Raw genomic sequence first — 24,827 nt, 5'->3', positions numbered from 1 at the left:
AATCCTACCATTTGCAACGACATGGATGGACCTAGAGGTTATTATGCTGAGTAAAATAAGTCAGAGGAAGATAAATGCTATATGATTCACTTATATGCGGAATCTAAGGAACAAAAAAGAACAAACTAATCAAAAACACAAATATAGTGGACAATTTGGTGATGGACAGAAGGGAAGAGATTTGGGGGGGGTGGAAGAATGGGGTGAAGGGTTAAAGAAGTATAAATTAGTTGTCGATAGGAGTACAAATTAGTTAATAGAAGTACAAATTAGTAGTCAGAGGGCTAGGGAGCACGGTATAGGGAATGCAGTCAGCATTAATATGTTGGTTAGGTGGAGGGCCCGGGAAGGGAGGGAGCAATTGGGGGGATCATTCTATGAACTATATAGATGTCTAACCAATGTACTGTATACTTGAAACTAATTAAATACATTTTTTTAAATGAGATGTCTAAAAATAGAGCTTTCTGGAGATCATTATTGGTGTCATATACACAAAACATTGGAGACAGGAAGCCCAGCTAGGAAACTGTTGCAATAATTCAAATATGATTGAATTTGTGATTAGTAGGGTAGCCGAAGGAGGCATATGCAAGGGACATTCAAAGGAAAATGCAATAGGACTTAGAATATTATATTTATATAGCAAATGAAGGAGGGAGAAGAGTCAAGGATAATTTCCATAGTTTGCATATTTGGGGAAGAAATATGCTAAATTTGTGTCGAATCTCATAATTGATGCCTGGCCTCAAATATCAGTGTTTATCACTAGCTTTCGTTCTTTTTTCACAAAGGGTTGTCTAACTCAGTGGTCCCCAATGTTTTTGGCATCAGGGACCAGTGCTCCTATTAGATTCTAATGCCTGATAATCTGAGATGGAGCTGAGGTAGTGATGCTAGTGCTGGGGAGTGGCTGCAAATGCAGATGAAGCTTGTTCCCTGACCTGCTGTTTACCTCCTGCCATGTGGCCTGGTTCCTAACAGGCCATGAACCAGTACCAGGTCTGCGGGTCTAACAGAACTTTTTGTGATAATGGAAATATTCTACTGCACTGTCCAGTATGGTAGCCAAAAGCCACATGTGGCCATCAAGCACTTGAAAGATAGATTGGTCAACTGAAGAACTGCCTTTTAAATTTTATTCTGTAATAGTGCAGTGCCAGATAATTTCATTGCCTTTTATTCCTTTCTTCAACTTTGGTCTCTTTAAAGTTTCTGGCCTGGATATCTTACTCTCTGTTTGGAGCTGGAGAGAAGAAGAGAAGCCTTCACCAACATTGTGTATCTGAATGATATGAGCCTGATGGAAGGGGACAGTGGTATGTAAATCCCAACTGGTTGTTCTTGGTTGTAGTATTTTAGAAGTCACTCCAGACTTTTCAATAAAGAAATTTGGTGAACATTTCAGTGATCTTGTGTATAATTCTAGCCAGCTGTAAAATTTGTAGTTTTTTTTTTTTGGATCTGTACTACTTGGTAATTACAAAATCACAATTAGGAATAAACTACAGGCAACTTTTCTCTTTATTTAATGAGTGCTTGCTATATATTAGGCACAATACTAGGTGCTTTTCCATATGCTATTTAAATGAGATAACAAACCCTTAGGAGAGTTACTTTTATTCCTATTCTATAGAAATTATAACTGAGGCACAGAAGAACAATTAGTTTCCCCGAAGCCATATAACTGGTGGAGCTTGTGTTCACACCTATTTGATTATCTCTAAAGCTTGTGCTCAGAATTTTTTCTCTGCATTGTGTTGACTTTTTACACAGCCAAAAATTAGAGATCATTAAGATTAACTTAAAGTGAAGTAGCAGGCAGATTTCACTAAGGTTTCACAAATATTTAGACACTTAAAAGTGTTATTAATAATACAAATAAAATGTCAGTCAGAAGCCAAGACTTTGACACACTGATGTCTGAAGTCTTAGATCTATCCTGCAATCAGAGAGATGGCTTTAGTATGTTCTATAGTGTTGCTTTATTCATCTTAGTGCAGAGATGCCAACAGCAAGACATCAGGGCCCTTCACCCAGCAGCGTAATCTATAATCTTTTCAGCCCTGCTAGTGTGGGAAAGGGAACTTTAGAACAGAGCAGGGAAGCCAGTTGACTTGCAAGGTTTAGCTTTAGATGTCATAACTGTAGCAAAAATTATCGATATCTTTGTTTCAGAAGTAAAAAAGAGGGCAAGGTTCTGTAGGACTGGCACTATAAGCATGGCATACACTCCTGAAAAATAACCAGAATAGTTAAAATATAAACAATTTATAGTTTTAAAGTTACAACATGATGTTTGTTATAGAAAAAAAATATTCAGGAAGCAGAAAGAAAATATAACTTAAAATCTTCCCTGCCCAGAGAATATTTTAATATAATATTAGCTATTTTTGCCCTTGGTGTGTTAAATGGGGTCTTTTCTTGACACTTTTCTCGTAACTAATATTAATCACTCCAAGGTATATTGATTTCACTGCCAATTTATATCTACTTTCTTTTGCTCCACCGTCACTCGGGTCCTAGATACTTGCCTAGACCTCTATAATACCCTCATAATTGATCATCTGGAGTTCATTCTTGCCCACCTTTAATCCATTGTCCTTACAGCAACCAGAATGTTTTTTTTTTTTTTTTTTTTTAAAGATTGGATTATGTAGTTTTCCTCCTAGAAATCCCTCACACTGAACTCAGAACAAAATTGAGATTGTGAAGCTAGACCCTTAAGGCCTGGGCCTGCCATCTCCCTCTCACTACTTGCTACAGCCTTTGTACACTATCAGCCTTTTCTGAGATCCTTGAATTCAAGTTCTTTCCTGTGTCAGGACATCTTCCTTGTTTCCTTTGTCAGAAATACAGGCTCCTTCACTCTCCATTCCTGTCATTCCCATCTTCAAGTTTGTGTTTATTTGTGCTGCCTGCACATTTTTAAAATCTGAGCTTGTTTCATCTTTTAGTTCTCCACATAAATGTCACCTCCTTGTTGAGCCTTTCTCAGATCCTTGCAAAAAATCTGCAAATCTTTCTAATGGGTCCTTGATTTTTTAGCACTTAGCACTGTTTGTAAGTATAGGTTTATTTATGTGTTCGTCTAAATTCTGTCTCCTTTACTAAACTGTAAACTCCACAAGAGTTCCTGATTACATACCCAGTGTCCAGCATAGAATATGCCCTGGGTAATTACTGAGTAAGTGAATGAAATAATTTTGAAGCTAATTTTGTGGCTTATCCTTATCATGAACAATTTCTTCAATAAATGTTCAGAAAACAAGTTTGTATTAGTGTGATGAGAGTATGTTCTTTAATATTGATATGTTTGGTTATTAAAGATATTTATAAAAGGTTTGGCCACCTCCTGTGTGCAGGCAGAGTGCTAAGAGCAGTCAGGGCCAACATTTCTATATTCCCATGTGTTTGTGTAGGTTGGATCCCAGAGACCATGGAGGAATGGAAGCTGCTTCTACATCTTGTGCAGAACAAGAGCACAAAGCCAGCCCCCCAGAAGTCACCAAATGGGAACTTCAGTGATGGACCTTCCCCTATCAACGTGGAGAATGTGGCACTGCTGTTAGCTAAGGCCATGGGTCCAGATCGGGCCTGGTCACTGCTACAGGAATGTGGTTTGACCCTTGAGCTGTCAGAGAAGTTTACCAGAACCTGTGATATCCTGAGGATTGCCGAGAAAAGGCAGAGGTAATATCTGTCTGTCATGCCCTCTTCATACGCGCTTAGGGAATATGGTACCCCACAGATGTTTGGAGGTGGACAGGACTAGAAAGGGCATCCAGTCCCAACCCCTCACGACAGATGAGGGGACTGAGACCCACCTGTTGATTAAGGAAATTAAGGGAACAGGTAAAGTAACATTTTACTCACAATCTTGACGAGGAGACTTAGATTGATGTGACTGCCCAAATCTGATGTGTACTCAGTTCTTTAAGAATATTATTGGTACCAAATACATAATTGTCTCAGTCAGGTTTTTTGTTTGTTTTAGTTGTAAAATATAGATAACAAAATTTACCATCTTACTATTTTTAAGCATTTGGTTCCGTAGTTTTAAATATATCCATTCCATTTTGCAGCCAATTTCCAGAGCTTTTTCATCTTGTAAAACACTCTACCCATTAAACAAAAATTCCTTATTTTTTCCTCCACCCAACCCCAGGCCATTCTGCTTTCTGCCTCTATGGTTTTGACTATTTTAAGTACCTCATTTAAACGGAATCATACAGTATTTGCCTTTTTGTGACGGCTTATTTCATTTAGCATGATGTTTTCCAGTTTATCCACGTTATAGCATGTATCAAATTTTTCTTTTTTAAGGCTGAATAATATTTCATTGTATGTATACCATATTTTGTTTATCCATTCACTAATTGATAGACATTTGGGTTACTTCTACCTCTTGGCTTTTGTGATTAATGTTGCTATGAACATGGGTGCACAAATGTCTCTTTAAGACCTTGCTTTCAGTTCTTTTAGGTATATGACCAGATACAAAAATTTTAAATCATATAGTAATTCTATTTTTAATTTTTGAGGAACTGCCATACTGTTTTCCATAGAGATAACACCGCATTACATTCCTACCAACAGTGCACAAGGATTCTAATTTCTCCACATTCTCACCAACACTATTCTCAGTTTTTTGATAATACTCATTCTGATGGATATGAGATGGTATCTCATTGTGGTTTTTATCTGTGTTTCCCTAATGATTAGTGAAGTTGAGCATTCTTTCATATGCTTCTTGGCCATTCATATATCATCTTTGGAGAAATACCTATTCAAGTCTTTTTGCCCATATTTTAATCCCACTATTTGTAATTTTGTTGTGTAAATTTATGTAATCTAGATATTAACCATTTATCAGATATATAATTTGCAGTATTTTCTCCTTTAGGACAGGATGCCTTTTCATAGGATACCTTTCCACTTCTTTTTTTTTTTTTTTTTTTTAAAAAAAGAGGCAACCCTTGGTCGACCTCACAGATGGCAAGGACCCTGTCAGTTTATAATCCCTTATTTTTTATTTTTTACGCATACAGCACCTGGTCTTCCTAGGTGGTCTCCCATTCAAGTACTAACCAGGCCCCACCCTGCTTAGCTTCCAAGATCAGACGGGATTGGGCTTGTTCAGGGTGGCATGGCCATAGACCCAGTCTTGTGTCTTTTGATGCACAGTTAGTCAACTACTTGAATCTACTAATTATTTGTATTGATTTTTGTAAAGAATGAATGAACAATGAGAACTAAATTTAATTGTTTCTTTTCTTTGGGATTTCAGAGCTTTGATACAAAGCATGCTCGAAAAATGTGATCGGTTTCTCTGGTCTCAGCAGGCCTAGTGGAAGAAGATTCAGCAGGATGTCATGACATTTTGAGAAAACCTGAATCATACTCCTGAATCTTCTTAATGCATTTGTCATTAAAGGAAAGGCACCGCCTGAAAACCCTGCGACCTTATTGGAAATACTTTGGCCAATGTCCATAACATCTTCATTTATGGTTCTATTTATGCTTCAGTGTTTCTTAACCAGAGTTGAATTCTGAATCAGTTTTTGTTTGCTAAAATGAAGTGCTCTAGGATCAGCATGTGAGTGTTCACAGTTATGTAGTAGTCTTCATTCTGAACAACAGTGTTATCTGTTTCTCACAAGTGAATTGGGAGAATTATTTTTCTATCGTGACTCCTGTGTAGGGAGCAGAAGTATCTCATTCGGGTCATGTGAAGACAGGTAATATAATTGACATGAGTTGAATTTTTTTAATGTCCTGTCTGGAACATTCTAGAAATTACTAAAATAAGACCTGGTGTGATGGAATTAACACATAAAATAAGTGAAACACTGAAGATTCAAGTTAGATATTTAAATGAAATGACTTCATATTTAAATATATCCAAATATAAAAAATAAATTTTTTCCAGTTATTTGACATTTTCTAATCTGAACTTATATACAACTGACTCATTACTGGAAATGTTTTATCTCTAATCTTTCCTAAACAAAGTATTTCAAAGAAATCATGTACTTTTAGAAATTATTTTTTAAAAGTCACAATAAAGGAAGGCTGAGTACTAATACAGACTGCAGCAAGTGCTTGTATTATTTAAGCCAAGTGTTAGATTGCCTTTTATCAGGTCCTGTACATTTACATAGCATGTTCTATTAATAATGAATGTAAAATTTGATTAAAGTTTTCATTTGACTATAGACATGTAGTTTATCGTGAGCACTTTTCAGGAAGGTGTGGGGTAGATTCAGTATGGAGCATAGTGTTGGATACATTGAATGATTTTTTTTTCAGCTAGAGAACAGTTGACACAAATTGCTGTCATACTTTCACATGACATTTGGATATGATGAAACCAGATGGGTTGAAACGATTGTCAGAGAAAGGAGGCTTCACAGAGCTTCTTAGAATTTTAGGAAATGTGGAAAAACTAACAATTCTGATCAACAGTATGTGCGAGGGTGGCAAGGGTTTGGTGTGACGGTGGTGGTGGTGGAGTGTGTGGTATTTCTCTATACCCAGCAGTTCTAACACCAGGCAGGTGTCCTACAGTTCAGACCCATTCTGGCACTAACTACCTGGAGCTAGCATCAGATTTTATAGGTTAAGGGATGTTAAACAAAAACCTTTCAGTGGAAAGCTTTTCTGAAAGAAAGGGTTTATTGAGCCATATGCTAGCCAGAAAAAGGATCAGGTCCTAGGACATGCAGTCTTAACGACCAGTAGCAGGGTAGGATGGAGAAGACTAACAGGTCCGCAGTGTTGGAGCCGATGGGACTTTGTTGTACAGTGAGCTTGAGGAAGGAAGAAGCAAGTTGTTTTGAAAGAATTTACATTGGTTATAGAAAATGGAGTGGGAAAAGTTGAAGCAGAGGCAGTTCTAGGATAGGTGCATAGTCCTTAAAGAAGGATTATTTATTACTTCTGGATTGAAAACGGGTAATAGTCTTGAAAGTTCATGCAGAAGCAGAATATGGTAGTGTCTGGTGGTCAGCTTAGCCATTTGGTGGTTGATTTAAAAATTTAATATATATTCAGGAATGTGAGTAGTCTTTATTAGTTTAGGCCTCCAGCTGTTAACTGATCAACTCCAGGTGTTTCTCCCTGCTCCCTGGCGGCCTGTAATGTAATTTAGGGTATCAGAATTTTTCTCTTGTCAGGGCTCATTTCCACAGGACTGCCCTCCACTTCAGACACCAATCAAAAGTCCAGGATATTTACTGACAGGCTATAAAAAAGAGGTTCCCAGGATCCCCTTTGTGGGTTCAATTCATATGCCAGAGTGGCTCGCAGAGCACAGAGAAACATTTTACTTACAAATTGCCACTTTATTCTGAAAGGATGTAACTCAGGAATAGCTAGGTGGAAGAGATGCATAGGACAAGGTGTGAAGAAAGGGGCAAGGAGCTTCCATGACCTCTCTGAGCTCCATTCTCCAAATCTCCACATGTTCACCGAACTGGAACCTCTTGAAACCCTAGTCCGTTTGGTTTTTATGAAGGCCTAATTAGAGGCCTGATTGATTCGATCATTGGACATTGGTGATTGAACTCAATCCCTAGCTCCTTTTCCTCTCTGAGGTGGAGGCTGGTATGGGATAGGGCTGAAAGTTGCAACCCCAATCCTTAGATAGGTGCCAAAAGTTAGCTCATTAACACAACAAAAGACACCTGTCTCTCTCATAAGTTAGAAAATTTAAAGGGTTTTAAGACCTGTTTCAGAAACTCGTATTTCTCCTTGTAAATCACAAAAAATATCACATTTTCTAGCATCAGCTGGATTTGGGCTGTGTGGATTAAGTTAAATGCAAGTCTGTACTAAGCTAAAGGGCAAGAAGAGCCCACCCCTCCTGTGGGCCAGCTTTTGTTATTACACTGTGACTGTCCAAAGAGGGCCCTGGAGGAGATCTCAGAAGGAGGAAACAGCCTGACCTGGCACAATTGTGCAAATGTTCCTGACAGATGTTTCTAGGGCATATTACAGCAATCCTCACTTACCAGAAGAGTACAGAGAAAAATTTCTAGCATTAAAGGAAAACATATTATATCATCAGAATTCATTTCCCAAGGCAAACAACCCAAAAGAAAAAATCTTACTCAGTTAAACATTTAACCTTAAAGAGTCTACTTGGACATTAGGCAGTGTTTTCAAATACAACTTGTATCTGATTTGGCTAAAAATGGTGGACAGACTGTAATTCATGGTTGCCTCGCTTTTACTTTTTCTTCCAGACCTGACTGCTGTTTAACGGGGCTACAGGGTAGCATGATGGCTGCTGAGAGCTTGGGTTCTGAGGCACACTGTTTGATTTTAATATCTGCTTTTCTAAATGACTTTGGGGAAGTTACTTTATTTCTCTAGGTTTCAGTTTTCTCATTATAAAATGGGCATAATTGCAGCATTCATCCAGGGTAGTTTGAGGATTAAATGAGATAATGAATGGGAAGCATGCAGCACATGGAGTGAGGTTAGAGCTACCTAGTAGTGACAATTAAATGAGACTAAGTGTAGAGCATATTGTCTGTGACATAGTAATACTTGTTAGCTGTTCTTTGAAAGGTGTAGAACGTCATTGTTTCGTTCAGTAGTGATCAGACCCATGTAAATTGGTTTACATGATTCAGAGAAAGTGAGAAGACAAAAATTGAAGTTAACAACTTTCTTATTTGTATGACATTTGTCATCGCCCTGGTCAAGGCTCAAAATCTTGAAGCCATTCTTACCTCTTGATCTCAACCCTCACTGCTATTAGAAAACCAGAGGCCCATGTCACAGACATTAAGCAAAACATCCTGCCACACCAAGCGTCAGCAGAGCTACAGACTGGTAGCAACTGTGACACGAATGCCTTAATTTTTGAGTCTCTCTCTCAGTTTAACTGAGAGTATGATCAAAAGGGGGGACTTGTTAAAGAGAAAACCACGGGCCCAAAATAGCGTCACTCATGCTAAAGCCCATGATACCAAACTTAGATTTAATACCTGATCTGATTGTGGTTTCTCCCAGAAACATAATCAATTAGTCTGTAATTTTCTGCTCAACACCAAGGAGGTAATTGTCACTGTGGCCCCTCTCTATCCCCCCACAGAAGGAAGAGATCATCCGCATGATAAAAACCCTTCCTGATATCTTCCCCTAAAAAAAGGTCCTGGCTCACATACTCAGCTGAACTTGGTTTTTCAACACTGCCAACTATTAGGTAAATCCTCTCAGTTCTATGCGGTTGTCTCCATTAGTCATCTTTCCCCTTCTCTAGCGCCACCACCCACATTCGCATTACTTCTTGCCAGACGGTTGCAGCTGTCTTAAGGGACCTTTCTTCACTTCTAAGCACTGCCTTCCCCACTACCACCTCTCGGTCTCAGCACATGAAAATGTAAGCAAGCCTAGGTATCACCCGGTCAGCTGATTCACAAACGGCAACACATCAGAATCGGCATGCGAGCTTCTTAAAAACACGGGTGCCAGGGTCCTGCCTGGATCTGGAACCTGTAGGTCTAGGGACTAATTTCGTCTCCCTCAACCGGCCTCCCACTCCCACATTGTCCCTACATATAAATGTAGGGTTTATAGTTTATACCCTCGTTTATAGATGAACCAAGGCCCCTGACAAAGTGCTTGTCTTGGTCTCACGGGAAGGCCATTGGAGATCCACTGTCAGAATCCTCGTCCTCCTGAGGCATAGCCTTAATCGTGCCTCTTCCCAATCAGACTTTCAGTATCTTTTTTCTGCTTTCAGAATAAAGCCCAAATCCTTGAGCTTGTCACTTAAGACTCTCTAGGACCTGCTTTTAAACTCAATTTCTATCTTTCAGAGCCTGGGTTCTCTGTTTCTTGGAGCCACCCTGCTCATGACCCTCAGGTTGTGCCCCAGCTCAGCCCTGACATGCCCTTTGCCCCAGTGCCCACCTGCTGAAATTGTACCCAGGTCTGTCCCTGTGATTCTGCATGTCAAGGTGTTTAATTTTAATTGCAAACTACAGATAACATAATTTACCATCTAAACTATTTTGTGGCAGAACAAGGGGCTGAACTCTCCTATTGTGTCAGGAATAGTAACTTTAGAGTAAGGTCAGAGCTAACAACCAGTTTTTCCCGCCCTTTCATTTAGATCTCTGAATAACAACACAGCACTGCTGTGCCAGGATAGCCAGCCAGGAGTTTCCAGTCTGTGGATCAAACACAGAACACAAGAGAGACCCAGAAAATTCCCACTTGGCATTTCTTCCACAGGGCTCAGAAAAACACTAAGCGGCTACACGAGAATGTTTTCCCAGAGTGACAGAATGTTCTCCCAAATTGTAGTTTCCGGCTTGCCCAGGTAATCCATTATTCCAGATGGATGATTCTCTGAATTAATCTCAGTATTCAATTCATATATTCCTCTAGTGATCTTGGCGTTTTAATGTCTGATAGAGTAGGTAGAGCCCGAGTTTTGACATAGTCATTGTTTTTAATCCCCGGCCCTGTAGCTTTGCCTACTAAAATGCCCCTTCCACAGCGTGAGGCCTGTGCGTCCTGCTGAGCCCCAAAGCTTAGCTGGGCTCTGTGCTATAGTTAATGTCCCGCTTTCACCATTTTGGACTTTGTAATCCTTTCTGAACAAGGGTCCCCACCTTTTTGCTTGGCACTGGTACCACACATTCTGTAACTGGCCCTGGCTGCCGCAGCAGATCTGATGTGAGCCTGAGGTTTGCACTCCTGGCAGGATTCCAGGTAGTGCTAAAGCTTCAGGATCACCCTCTGAGGAGCAAGGCTCAGTCTGCAGTTTGGCAGAGCAGCAGCATGGAAGGAATCTGACAGCGGAGCCGAGGCTTCTGGTAGGGGCCTGACTCACCACAAACTGTTACATGAGACAAAAATCGCTATGTATTTTGAACTTCTGTAGTTAGTTATAGCAATTTAGTCATAATTAACTAAAAAAAATGAAGCGGAGCTAGTCGCACAGCTTGTTCTGTTCTTGGTTTATTTAGACTTTAACAATTTTGGGAAAATGGCTTTCTGTGAGGCGTGCCTGGAAACTCTCCAGCAGGGTCAAACACAAGCTCAGGCTCTCGGGATTACCTCCTCCCGTACTGGGAGGTGTTGACTGGAATGGACTTTAGATCTGGGGGCTGGTATGCTGAGTGTGCAATTGGAGGAGAAACGCAGACTTCCCGCCCAGACCAGGCAGTGCGGTCCTGGACACCAGAGCTCAGCGTTGAAATTTGGGTCTAAACACTGGCTAACAAAAAGTTGCCAGTTATTTTTGTCTAACTTATCTCCATTGGTGACCTTGTGGCTCATTTGTTCCTTGGATCTCCTAACCATAATCGCTATCACATCACCCTGATTTTACCACAACTTCTAACTACTTCTTCTGTAGGGAAAAGAAGTTTTTTTAAGCAAAATATTATGTGGTGTGTAGCAGATATAATCTTGTTCTCAGAATGCTACCATGTCCCCAAACCTGTCAAAGCCGTGTAGCATTCCCAGTGCCTTATGGAGCACTGGGCTCCAGAGCAAGTTCCTCCGGGGTGGCATCTGTCTGTGGGGTCACAAGGTTCAAGCCTGGTTCATTTCATAAGTCCACAGTAGTGCTCTGTCCTTCCTAGTTGCACGTGCCTCTCTCCTGTCTTGGCTAGCCAGTATTTTCCTCTTCTCTCTTTTATTCTCAGCCTAAGATTCCAGCAGTCCTTTCATTCCTCAGTGTATTTACTGTGTCCACATCTTGGGGAAGCTTCCGCGCTCCATACGCTTTAGAAAGGCACCGGGTGTTGTGTGTCAGACACGGCGTATGCACGCCTTCATACGCTCTGGCCCCTCCTCTTTCTCCAACCACTGCTATAGGGTGAGTTCCACGGGGGCTTTGATCCTTTTCATGCAGGTCAGCCTGGCAGCACCTCGCTTTGGGTCTGCTTCCCGACCTCGTACTTAATGCCCAAGGAAACCCCATGGGTCTCAGTTGTACACAGCCACAAAATGCAGGGAAGTGAACATTTGAAGGCCCACTCTTGACTCTGGAGCCGGAAGCCAGATGATAGGCGTTTTAATTTGACTCTGGGAATAGTGCTGAGGCACTTCTTACTCTACTTCTTTGAAGGTCCCAGTGGGATGAGCTCCGGCTAGGAGTTTCTTACTCATGGCCAGCTCTATGATTCATCCTTCAGTTGGCCTTCCTCTTGCCCTGGGTTACTCCCCAGTCTCTGGGATGCTTTCTAAATAAAGTAACTGGTAACCTGGGCCCGGAACCATCGGGAAGTAGCAGGGAAGGTGAGGTGGTGCAGTGAGAGGATTCTTCTGTTCTTTGAGGCTTTATGTCCCAGACTTAGTCTGTTATCCAAGACGAAGGGTCTATAAGGTTAGAAAGATATACTTGGCCATTACAGCAGGATGGCTTTTTTCTCTGCCCACCGTAATGTCCACAAATCCCCAGAGCTGAGCCCCTTGACATCCCTGCTTGCAGATCATCCCAGCATGGTGTAGAAAGTACTGAAGGATACTCAACCCAGGCAGCCCTCCAATTCAGTCTTGGGTACAGGGGAGACAAGCACATCACCACTTGCCATATACTGAATGACCCAAATGGCCTGGGGTATCAAGGGGATGGCCCACCTCGTGGTCCAGGCAACCTGATCCACAAAGAGGGTCTAGTAACTCACACTATGTACAATCTCAAGCTTTTGTAAGACCATAAACTTAATAATAGAAAGTGATATGTGTGTGTGTGTGTGTGTGTGTGTGTGTGTGTGTGTGTATAAATGCCTATAGCACCTGGTGTTCCTAGATGGTCTCCCATCCAAGTACTAACCAGGCCCAACCCTGCTTAGTTTCTGAGATCAGCCGAGATTGGGCACGTTCAGGGTGGCATGGCCGTAGAAAAGTGTCTTATTTATAGAGTGATGTAAGTATAAAACGAAAGTGACGCCGACTCCCGGCCTTACATTTCCCTGCCATGGCTCTGGAACTGGCCATGTCCTGCCCAGGCATTCTCTTTCCAGGATGGTGTATCATGCTCTTCCTGGACCATGCCGTGGCTGTAATGCACTGGCCTGGGGTGCCGGAGGAGGTAGGTTGGGACCCAGGCCACCATTTGATTGGAATGGATAAAATGCCAAGCAGAACCCAAGCTATGACCAGGCCGGGCTTTTTATGTGTTCTCACTAATAAGCTCCTGCCCTCAGAATGGGGCTGTGTCTTGCCTTCATCGCTTCCCAAAACAATTCTATCAACAATGGAGGCTTTTTTTTCTCACTGGCCTATTAACTGTAAGGCCCTGTCAGAAGACTAGAGAGTCTTATCATTATTTATAAATCCTTAAGGAAGTCGTGTAGGTTGAGGGAAGAGTCTCAAGTCAGACTGGTTGAAATCCTGGCTTTGCCACTCATTAGCTCTGTGACCTGGAACAAGATACTCTCTGCACCCCAGTTTCTTCATCTGAAAAATAATCTACAGCATAGAGTAGTTGAGATGCACTAAGAGTAGTAAAAGGTGAATAAATGTTAGCCATTATGACTGCTGTTATTTCCAAATATTCCTCTGGCCAATCTTGGGAATCACTAGTTTATTTTTTAACCAATACATAGTTAATATCTCACACTGAACATAGCAAGAGCTTTTCTTTTTTCATAAGGGGATAGTGATAATAGTATTCGTTAGAAAATTTTGTATGCCTAAGAACAGATTCTTTTGTTGACTTATCGAGACAATACTATATAAGACTTTTGTATAATATAGATATTATCTGAAATGACTGCATAGTGTTTCTTTTATGGCAATGATATAAATTTAATTAATCGTTTTCCTTTTCTACCCCTAGACTCTAGTCTACTATTTATAATTTTTTTCTAAGATTTTTTAAATGAAATATAATTCACATGCCAATTAAAATGTACAATTAGGTGGGGGTTTTTGTCAAGTAGATTTGCAAGGTCTTGCGGTCATCATCTCTATGTAATTCCAGAACATTTTCAACATCCCTGAAAGAAACCTCATACTCTTTAGCAGTTACTCCCCTGTCAAATTTCTTTTCGTCCTTGACAACTACTAATCTTTCTGTCTTTAGGTTTTTCCATCCTAAACAGTCTACAAAAATAAGATAATGTAACATGTGGCCTTTTGTGTCTGGCTTTTCTTATTTGGCACAATATTCTCAAGGTTTATCTATGTCCAGTACTTCATTTTTTATGGCTGATGGTATTCCATTGTATGAATATATCACATTTTGTTTCAACACTCATTAGTTGATGAATATTTGACTTGCTTCCACTTTTTGGCTGTTTTGAATAGAGCTGCTCTAAACATTGATGTACCCATTTCTATGTGCATGCACTTTCATTTCTCTAGGGTGGACACCGAGGGGCAGAATTGCTGGCTCAGATGGTAACTTCATGTTTAACATTTGGGGAAGTGCCATCTCTTTCCAAAGTGGCTGCACTATGTCCCAACCCCACTGACAATGCACGAGGGTTCCAGTTTCTCCACTTTTTTGTCAACACTCGTTATTGTCTTTGATAATCTCCTTCCTAGTAGATGTGAAGTACTATCTCACTGTGGTTTTGGTTTGCATTTTCCTAATGAGTAATGATGTTGAACATTTTTTCCACGTGCTTATTGGCCATTCCTATATTTTTGCAAACTAGCTGTTCTAAACTTTTGCTCAGATTCTTTCTCCAGTCACTCCTGTCATTGCCCGATGGCTTCATAAACAAAACGGCGTTAGTAGCAGGGTTGAGGTTATGCATGGGCTCAGCTACATGGACTTCAACTCACCAAGGCCAGCTGGATACGGCCCCCACTGAGTACCCAATCTATCAGTAGCAGAGACCAACGCTGAGTCCCTGATATGGCACCTTTGCAAGAATGATCACAAGCTGATACATTGGACCACTTCCACTATGAAAGAGGCAATGCTTTTTCTTACTGAAGTTAACACTCTGAATATAGATTTGCCTTCCCTGAGTGCAGTGCTTCTGCCAAAGTCTGTGGACTTACAGAATGCTTTATTCACCATCATGATATTCCACAGAGTATTACTTGGGATCAAGACTACATTGTGTAGCAAGTGAAGTACGGCAGTGGGCCCACACTTAAAAAATTCTTTTTTCTACCCCTGGAAAATGAACTGTGATGGGATAAGGTAAAGATGATCCAACAGCTGTGAGTGAAGTGCCGTGGGAGCCAGAAGCTCTGCCCCACCTCGTGATGCATGGGTTACAGGGAAGGCTCCTCAGATATAAATTCAGAATTTATATCTGAATCTAAATTCAAGGATAGTGGAAATCAAGATGAAAAAAACTAGGGTGAGCGCCATTCCTTAGGTAGAAAGAAAAGGCCTAGACATGGAAACCACCTAAGTGTCCTTTGACAGGAGACTAGATAAAGAAGAAGTGGCACACCTATACAACGGAATAGTACTTATCCATCAGAAAGATTAAATATTGCCATTAGTGACAACGTGGATGTACGTTGAGAGTATCATGCTAAGTAAAAATGAGAGATGAAAGGGGACGAGAACCGCATGATTTCATTCGTGTAGGATATAAAACAAAAAGCCACAAACAAACAAACAAGCAAACAAACAAGTCTCATAGGGAGGACAGAATGGTGGGTGCCAGAGGGGAAGGAGGGTGGAGGGAGGACACAGATGGTCAGAGAATCAAATACATGGTGACGGGAGGAGACTAGGCTCGGGGTGGAGAGCACACAACAGAAGACCCGTTACAAAGTTGTACACCTGAAATTTATATATTGTCAACCGATGTTATTACCGACAAATTTAATTTCAACACTGGAAAAAAGAGAAAAGGAACCAGTTAACCAATGCCGCCAGGGTAGGGGCTTGTGTTGGGGTGGCCAAGATGTCAGTTGCCAGAACTCCTGGGGTTAGGCTCCCAAAGTCTAATGGAAAGGGGACACTGAGGTGCAAGTTGTGGAGGCAGGGAAGGGGACAGGACATGACTTACAGGGCGGTGACGGGAGGGGGACACAGAGAGGCCTGGGGACAGCAACAAAACATCAGAGAGGTGCCTGCGGACCAAGGGGAGAAGTGGTGGCAGATGTAATTATCAGGTCTGTGTAGTCGCTTCAGTTATCAGAAGAGAGTCCATGTGGAGCAATCAGAATTTGGAAATCCTGGGTCTCAGTCAAGGCCACTCGGGAGACAGAAACCAGGCAGCGATTTGAAGAGGGAGGGTTTCACATAAAGAATTATTAACTAGTAACAGAACATTGACTTCTACAGTAAAAAAAAATACGGGAAGGAGTAAATCTGGGAAGGACCATCCCAATTCTGAGATTTCAACACTGTGGGAAAGTGTGTGCCCACCGGATGGCAGAAGAAGTTTGCTGGGTAACACCGGCCAAAATGACAAGTAAGAAACTGGAGGGCTCTGGAGAGAAGAGTAGGTCTGATAAGGGGAAGGGCTGGTGCAGGGCGTTCACCCTGTGTGAAACTGTGTCCCCTACACCCAAACACAGGCACAGGCAAGGTCTTCATATGGGTGTCCAGTTTTTACCCCTTGGTATGAAACAGACAGTCCTTATATCAAAGAATAACACAGTTTCTACAATTGAACACTTAAGCATTTATTAGAAACCTATTATCTGAGAGTACTTGGGGGTCTGTAACTCATGGGCTCAGTATCTTTGCACTCAGGGGACTCAAAGCCTTTTCTCCCGAGAGCTCAGTACTTGTCAGGCAGGCCGGCAGGTCTGAAGTGATTGGGGTCGTTGCCACTGCGGCCCCATCTGTTGGCAGCCTGGTCAGCCTTCGAGTCCTCTGCCCCATGGCCGCTGTCTCCATACTTGAAAAGGTCTGTGACTCTCTGAGAGTTCTCTCTGGCATTGCTGGAATGAAGGAGGGAGGTAGCAGATGAATCACGGATGATGAGCAACAGACCCACCCTCCCATCTCTCACCTTTCCAAGGAATTAATGACTCTGACAGGAGCCACGATGAAGGCACTAAAACCCTGACCGTGTGTGGGCACAGCCCGCTCAGCCTTGGGTGATCCCCCTCATGCTGTGTGGACAGCACCCACAGGAGGCAGAATCATCCACCCCACTAGCCTTGATGTGGCTCTCTCACCACTCAGACCCCACAATGGACACAGAAGGGCAGAGTGGACAAGAAGATGAGGGACCACAGTCTCCAGAGGACCCTCTCTGGCCCTGGACCACGACTGCCTCTCCAGGCGAGTCCAGCTCTGCTCCCTCATCCCTGCATCCCAGGAGCCCTTGATACCTGATCACTCTGGCAGCCCAGGCGCCCCCAGGTCCCCTTCGCGCAGCGTCATAGTTCCCCCGAGCATGGAAGTACTTGTCTGCACCCTTGTAATTGGCTTCTCTCATGTCATGGTAGGCTCTCCACATGTCCTTTGCCCCTGGAAAGGAAGGAAAATGTAAGATGAAGGTAATCACATCCTCGAAAATTAGAGAAATAAACAAATTTTTTAATACCAATTCTATGATTTCAAATTTTGACTAAGCCCTCCGGAGATTATACCGGATTGAGACAAACATTCCTTTATTTTTCACTTCCTGGGCTGAAGTTGTAAGAGTCACACTGGGCACAAGTTATATGCTGTTTGACTCTGTTCTTAGTTCTGTCATTACTTGGGTTTTGGCTGTGTGTGATGTATGTAAAGAAGAGGTGGGGTGGTGTCTAAGGGGTGTTTGGTTGTACAATGAACCTCCACCTGGAAAGATGCAGGGAACCCCCCGACCGGCAGGAGAACAAAGGTGATTCTGAGTGAGGTGCAGACATGTGGGGCTCCCGCCTTGTCAATGGGAGACATTCATCCCTGTGGGCAAAGGGAGGACAGCTTGTCCTGACAACATCTGAACATCCGGGCCCCGCTATTAGCCATTTGTTCCAATGGAGAACAGGATGCGTGTTCACAGACCCCTCAGTCTTCCATGTGCGCCCTTGTCTGGGAGGCAGCATAGTCCTGTGGTTAATAGCAAGGTCTGGGCAGCTCCAGGGCCTGGGATAAATCCTGCTCTTGTTTAGCACTGTTAACTATCTTAATGTCTTTGTGCCTCGGTTTCTCTGTTAAAGGTTCATAGTACATATATCCTACATACGCGGGTTCATTCACACATGTAAATTTCTTGCAACAGTGCCCAGCAGGTCTTAAAATCTCAGTCAATATTGCTTGTAATTGCTAAGTGTCGGGGCGGTGGGAAAACACTCCCCACGTGTTTGATGCACCCACTTCTTGGCTACCTCAGACGCAGAAATGAGTCGTCCCTCATGTCCCACTAGGGGGTAGTAGAGGTTCACTTGCATCTAGGGAACCTGCCTCCTTACTCCCAGACCTCTCCTGTACTTAGGCTGAAAGTTGGGGCCCAGATCTGGGGATCCCCGTAGAAGAATGCAAAGCTGGCTAGAGGAAATAGGGGGCTGGGGCAGGGACAGCACAGATGTTCTTTAAGGGTACAGACTTAAAATTAGGAGCAAGTAAACCCCAGAGATCTGAGCACATATAGTGATTATACAAAACAATGTCGTGTTATCATCATAAACTTGCTAAGAGTCTACATCTTAATTATTCCAACTACTAAAAAAGAAGGACAATTATATAATACTAACGAGATGCTAACAAATGTTACAAATGCGATCATATTACAATACATACAGTGTCAATAAATTGTACACTCTAAATCTACACAATGAGACATGTCAAATATATTTCAGTTAATAAGTGCTGTATGAATGGAGCACTCCTTTTCTACCTGCTGAGGCATTTGCCCAGTGGGGATGTGGCCTCTGCTCAGGTAAAACTTGGGGCCAGCCGGATATAGAGCACCCCTGGGCACAGCCTTAGTCCCTTACCTTGTCCAGCTTCCTTGAGAAAAGTTGCCCATCTCTGGCTGCTGACGCCCAGGACCAGGGAGAAGAAAATGATGATGATGGTAAGCTTCATCCTGCTGCAGAGTCGAAAGAGACGCACCAAGGATGATGCATGTGATGTCTGGTTTCAATTCAGGTTTTTCGGGGAGTAATTTTGATTCATGTTGTATTCCAAAAACAAACCCCACACTATCATGCATACATATATATGTATAATATAAACACCTGTGTATACATATGTATGTATATGTAGATAGTTGATATAGACCGATAGAAAGAAATTCCGAGGATCCAGATCTTCATTTCCGTATGTCTCACTAGAATCCCAGTGATTTAACATATGGGAAATTGCAACCTGCTTTTAAGCCCATTTACATTTCAATCGTCCTCTGTCAGTCCTGAATCCCAACTTTACATGAAGTTTCCAAAAGGCATGTGAAGATTTTCTGAGTGCTACACCTGTCTGTAACATGAGATGAGTTACGCAATCCATACATATATGTAGAATGCCAGCTCTACCTATCACTAACTCACACAGAAGTCGCATGTGGTAAAATCTCTACCCTGAACCGATTCACATCTAGTAAATTCTAATTGTCCAGAAAGTAGATTTGGCAAAGGCACAGAGAACGGGAAAGCAGCACCAGAAAGCTGGTGGGGAAAGAGAGTCCGCAAGGAGGAAAAGCGTTGGAAAGTTCTAGCACCTCACCTGGCGGTTCGCTCCCGCTGAGACTCCTGGTGAAGCTGAGCTGCCCGTGCCGCCTGCCTGGGAGATGAGCCTGGCGCTATATATACTGACGCTCTCCTAGTGGAACAAATGAGAATAGAGGTTTGAAGCAAAACACCGCGATTTGGGAAGTTCCTCTTGGTCAGAACACAGCTTCCAGAACATGATGGTTGTTTGTCACACACATCCAATTTTCCCAGATTTTGCAACTTTGCAGCTTTCAGGAATGTAGCAAGTTGGGATTTTCTGCTCATTTCTAGTCTCACACCTGGTGGGGAAAGTTTTCCCCCTACACAATGATGTGTTGACATTTGCTATGAAGGGTAATCAGTATCAGAAGAGATTTGGTTAAAGGATGTGAGAATACAGGGAAAATAGGACAGCAGGATGGGCTCCTTGCAAGAAACAGCTCAGTAGGAAACAGGGACTCCAGGGTACAGGATTAGGAAAAAACAGACAACCCAGAAAAATAAAACTTCCAACACCCTCCGGGCATGGACTGAGCATTGGCAAAGGGAGTCCTTGTGACCCATGTGTACTCATGATCAGTGCTATTGAAGGTCATATTGGCAGGTTATGTTTCGAGGACCTGCTACAATGTCCTGTAGAAATGACACAGCATAAAAATGAGCTGGAATGGCCCCCTGGCTGCCAAATTACCAGAACAGGAGAATCAGGAAGGATGCGAAGAAAGCCGGGATGCAGCGTAAGAAGGCGGTGAGGCTGTGATGTTAGAGGAAAGCAGTTTCAGCCATAAAGGCAGCACTGGAATTTACGCTGGGAGATTAGCAAAATAATCCTGGGTAGAAATTTCATGCAGGTGCTACTCTTGGGATGAAGTTTGGGGTGCAAATCACCTGCCACTTCTCTGCCCCTTCATCCATTAAGGAAATTTTAAAGTTTTTTGGATCTTCCTAGAGTAGAATGAATTATTGGTGCATCAGGTGGCAGAGACGATGAGGGATCCAGAGGATAGATCTGGTCTTTCTCATAGTGCGACCCTGGGTAGGGACCTGAGCGTAACAGTAGCGCAGGGAGCACCAGTTCAGGATTCTGCCTGGAGTGTTTGCAGGGAGACAAGGCATGAGAGCAGTGCCCTGGAGACTAGAGAAGCATCTCCAAGCAAATAGTGGAAGCTTGAGAGCCGAGATGTAACAAGATGGTAAATAACAGCCAGGAAGGAGGTGAGTCTTGTGCTCAAGCAGTAACCCAGAGAAGAATGCGGAAAAAGTATTCGTTCCAACTTGTTAAAAGACTAGAGGAATCATGAGTAGGAAACGAGGAAGAGGAGTGGTGACCCAGGATGAAGCAAATCAGGCCCGGATCACACTAGTTCGGGAGTCCTTACGTTAGATTAGATCCTGCGGAAATTGGGAGTGATGCCTCTTTCTGGGTCTGGGTCATTTTCACTTCATGTGGTATAATGAGATGAAAGTGGTAAGACGGGTGACGGTGAAGGACTTCCCTGTGCCTTTGTTCTTATCCAAAGCAATGCTAAGCAACACTCGGAGATTCCCCTCACAACTTCCATTCCCGGGGAGAAGGATTCCCTGTGGTCTGCATACTCCAGTTCCCTGAGCTTTGTCTCACTCGGTCCTAAGAGTGGACATGGCAGAGGAAGGGGCAGCTGTCAACCCTGCACAGACATTGGTCATGGGTGTGCTTGGGGACTCCTTCATAGAGAGGGCACGTGATATCCAGACTCCCTTTCTCCTACTTTCCTCAGGGCAGAAATCGTGGGCCAGTGACCACGTTCTGTTATAATTACTTGACTCCCTCTCTGGCCAGTCAGTGCTGGAAATCCTCTCCCCATTCTCTTGTCATCAAGTCATTCTCTCCTTTGATAGAATCTTCAGAGGGAAAGCTAGTGCAATTTCTAGACCAAGAAGAATAACTCCTCACAGAGACTTTGACAAGCATCGCAAATTCTCTTCTTTTGTCACTGAATGTATTCTGTCTTCTGAGAAGGGACACACAGTTTCTTGCATGTCCACGCTTAGAACAATAGAAATAGTGACAGTCAGTTATTTTCACTTGTTTCTGTTGTAAAAGAAAGCCATCCCGTCATGGTGAAAGAGAATCTCCAGCCCGAAAAGGGATTTCCCAAACATTTTTATTTAAAAATTTAATTTGAGAATTAATAACATCAGCTTCAGTCCTGGTTTCCAGGGCCAGTCTCAGCGCCTATTGTCCCAGCCTAATCTTTAATAGTGACATCTCTTTTCATTCTCCAAAGTGACCTGGTTTATCTACTGAATGGGGTGGTACCCTTACTCTGATAGCCAAGTGTGACCAGGCTGTTGGGGAGCCTAAGAGACCTACTTTTTCAAAACAATTAATTTAAGTGAAAGAGAAGAACATCGATGCTCTTAGAAATCAGAAAACGAAAGAAAAAAAAATCCCCACGGGATCCCATGACCAAGAATGGTACCTGTGGCCTAAGTCCCAGACTCGGGGAGAGTAGGAAGAACGGTGAGACTATACAATGAAGAAAGTAATGGAATCGGCCTCGTAGGGTTGTTGTCAGGATGAGGTGACAACAGCATGAAATGCGAAAGGGGCTCAGGTCAGTTCTGGGCCCATATAAAGCACTTAACAAATTTTAGCTCTCCCAGCTTAACTAAGACAATTCATAATAATTTACATTTTCAAAAGACAGAAAGATTAATTACATGTTGTAACCAATAACACAGGATTAACACAGTAGTTAGGTTACCAAGCAGAAGTCCAGATTTCAAGATCAAGGTTTCATTTTATAGGACATTCTCCCAACATTAAGGGGCGCCTTGTCCACCACAGTACGTGTACACCATTGTCGTGCAGATTTATCCATAGTAGCCCTAATTTAAAAGCTTAATTACTCAACCGCATAGAATATGCTAATAAATCATGGTATATTTTCATGATGGGATATTACACACCAACAAACAAGAACAAATTGTTGATATAAGCAACAATGAAGAATGAATCACACAGATACAACGTTGAACGGGAAAAGGCCAGATAGAAAGAGCACATACTGTATAATTTTTTTTAAATTTGAAGATCAAGGGTAACAAAACTACTCTATAGTGGTAGATGGAGATCAGAACAGGGGTTACCTTTGGTGGGGGACTGTAACTGGGAGAAGGTATGGGGCATTTTTGAGGTGCTAGAAATATAATACATCGTAATCTGATGGTAGGAACGTAGAGGATTATACATACATATAAAGTTACTGAGCTAAACAGTTTACCGTATGTAAGTTACAGTTCGGTGAAAAAAGTTTCAGAAGAAGATGAGTGGGTAATAGATGCTGAAAACAGTCCGAGTCAGGATGAGCTGCCGGGGCCTGACTTGCTCAATCAATAAATATTTATTGAGTCTTGACAGGACTTACACATCGAGGACTTTATAAAACTAACTAGTTTGGGAAAAAAAGCGATAATGATGGATAGTTTTAATTTTTTTCACATGCTTTATTCTATGAAATATTTCTTCCTAATTTTGTGTCTTTATTAATTGGTGATTCTGTCGAATAGTTTCTATCAGCGCATAATGATTGTTTGTTTGTTTGTTTGTTTTGATGCCTGCTTGACTTTCATTTTGTTTTCCAGAATGATGAGTATTATCTCCAAACACCTGACAGATTCTATCACCAGGTCTCAGCACAACCCGAGACGTTTGTTCTCATTGCTGCTGTGCATAAAATATTCTGAAGTGTTTGTTTCAAATGCCAATCTCTAGCCCCACCCTTCGAGGTTCTGACTCTTAAGCTAGGAGAGGAGGCTCAGGATCGCACCTTTTCTACAAGCACTTCTAGCCAAGTTAAATGTAGGTGGGCCCCACAACAAATTCTGATATACACCGCTCTGAGGGAGGACATATTCTTTATTAGGTGCAGAAAAATGTAGCCGCTGCCACTAAAACCCTTTTTAGAAACTACTATAAAAAGAATATTATGAAAAGAATATTACATGAAGTTCAAAAGGCAGAAAAAATGCATTTATCACATTTCAACAAAACAATTATTCAAAACTTCACTTTGAGAATTAATAACATCAGCTTCAGTTGGGGTCAGCATTCCATTTCTGATGTGCTCACAACAAGTAAAAAGCTGAGCAGAATGCAAAATCAACTCTTCTTGGAGTCATAAAAGAGGTGAGGACACAGGGCAAACTGCTGCCCCCGAGACTGGAGAAACAGTCAGGAGGATTGAGGGATCAAAGCTCACTCTAGCAGAGACTCAGTAGCAGAAACTGCTGGAGGACCGGTGTCTGGGGAGAAAAATGTGAACTGGAATTGATGAAGACTCAGTGGGGTCAACTCTGAGAGTTAAAACCTCCAGGGGGACCCAGTCATAGGGGACCCGCCACAATATTGTGAGAGTTACCTTCCAGAGCTTAACCAGGTTCTCACAGAAATTATCTTAGAAAAAATCCCCTCTGGCTACCAGCAGAGAGAGGAGAAAGGAACCATTCTGAAACCCATCAGAGCTCTGTTCTTAACCTGAACCAACCTCAGGGGAAACTCTATTATCAGAGTCTAACTGACCAGGGGAAGAGACATAACCATGCTGCTCTAGTATCCTGTTTGTCGTGAGTGAAGAGGAGAAAACTGAGAAACACTCGTGACATTCACATTCCAGAGACACGGGCTTATTAACGAGTGAGCCATAATCATAGGATGATGGAAGGCCTCCCGTTAACCCCACTCATCACCACCATTTTACTAAGGGCCTGTGTACAGTAGGGACGTTTACCCAGAACATCATGTCTGGCTGTCAAGAAAAAATTACAAGGCATATTAAAAAGAAAAATAACAACCAAAAAAACCAACAAACAAAATACCCACGGCAATTTGAAGAGACAGAGCAACATCAGAATTAGACATGCTGGAGATGTTGGAATTACCAGACTGGGAACGTAAAACATTTATGATTAAAAGCTAAGGGCCCTATAAACAAAGTAGATAGTGTGCAAGAACAGATGAGCAATGGAAGCAGAGAGATGGAAATCCTTAAGAAACAACAACAAAAATGCTAGACGTGGAAAACACTGTAACAGAAATGAAGAGAGCCTTTGACGGGCTTATTAGTAGAATGGACGTGGTTGAGAAAGATATTCTGAGTTAGAGGATAGGTCAACAGAATCCTCCAAAACCAGAAGCGAAGACTAAAATCAGAAAAAAAAAAATCCAGAGAATCCAAGCGCTGTGGGACAACCGTAAACATATATGTGCAACATACATGTGCAGGAATATCACAAGG

At 42.2% G+C, this 24,827-nt stretch overlaps 2 protein-coding genes, 1 long non-coding RNA gene, 1 other non-coding gene and 1 pseudogene across 7 annotated transcripts in view; 2 read left to right on the top strand and 3 right to left on the bottom strand.

Annotated features, from left to right (window-relative positions):
* The window catches only part of HPS5 (HPS5 biogenesis of lysosomal organelles complex 2 subunit 2), a 30,967-nt gene extending 24,877 nt beyond the window's left edge, over positions 1-6,090 (top strand). For all 4 annotated transcript variants that reach the window (XM_016134343.2, XM_016134345.2, XM_016134344.2 and 1 more), the window contains exons 21-23: positions 1,213-1,319; positions 3,423-3,693; positions 5,291-6,090. In XM_016134343.2, coding sequence (XP_015989829.2) covers positions 1,213-1,319; positions 3,423-3,693; positions 5,291-5,351 — 439 coding nt within the window. In that variant the 3' untranslated portion in view covers positions 5,352-6,090. The remainder of the gene's footprint in view (positions 1-1,212; positions 1,320-3,422; positions 3,694-5,290) is intronic.
* Positions 5,043-5,161, bottom strand: LOC118603600. Its single transcript, XR_004951229.1, has one exon. It is a non-coding gene; the product is annotated as a 5S ribosomal RNA (ribosomal RNA).
* A 6,669-nt stretch (positions 6,091-12,759) lies between the features above and the next one.
* On the bottom strand, positions 12,760-12,878 carry LOC118603429 (annotated as a pseudogene).
* Positions 12,879-16,067: 3,189 nt separating this feature from the next.
* Positions 16,068-17,248, top strand: LOC118602907. Its single transcript, XR_004950973.1, has 3 exons — positions 16,068-16,370; positions 16,655-16,811; positions 16,926-17,248. It is a non-coding gene; the product is annotated as an uncharacterized LOC118602907 (long non-coding RNA).
* On the bottom strand, positions 16,489-19,877 carry LOC107504802 (serum amyloid A protein-like). Its single transcript, XM_036221318.1, has 4 exons — positions 19,562-19,877; positions 18,835-18,929; positions 17,242-17,380; positions 16,489-16,845 (listed from the first exon to the last, which is right to left on the bottom strand). Exons 1-4 carry the CDS (start codon positions 19,831-19,833, stop codon positions 16,683-16,685), a joined length of 669 nt encoding a protein of 222 aa, XP_036077211.1. The 5' UTR covers positions 19,834-19,877; the 3' UTR covers positions 16,489-16,682.
* Positions 19,878-24,827: the final 4,950 nt, after the last annotated feature.

Source organism: Rousettus aegyptiacus, unplaced genomic scaffold (genome assembly GCF_014176215.1).
Source record: "Rousettus aegyptiacus isolate mRouAeg1 unplaced genomic scaffold, mRouAeg1.p scaffold_m13_p_5, whole genome shotgun sequence".
In the NCBI taxonomy this organism is placed as follows: Eukaryota; Metazoa; Chordata; class Mammalia; order Chiroptera; family Pteropodidae; genus Rousettus; species Rousettus aegyptiacus.
The sequence above is the reverse complement of the archived record's forward strand: the minus strand, read 5'-3'. Positions and strand labels throughout refer to the sequence as shown.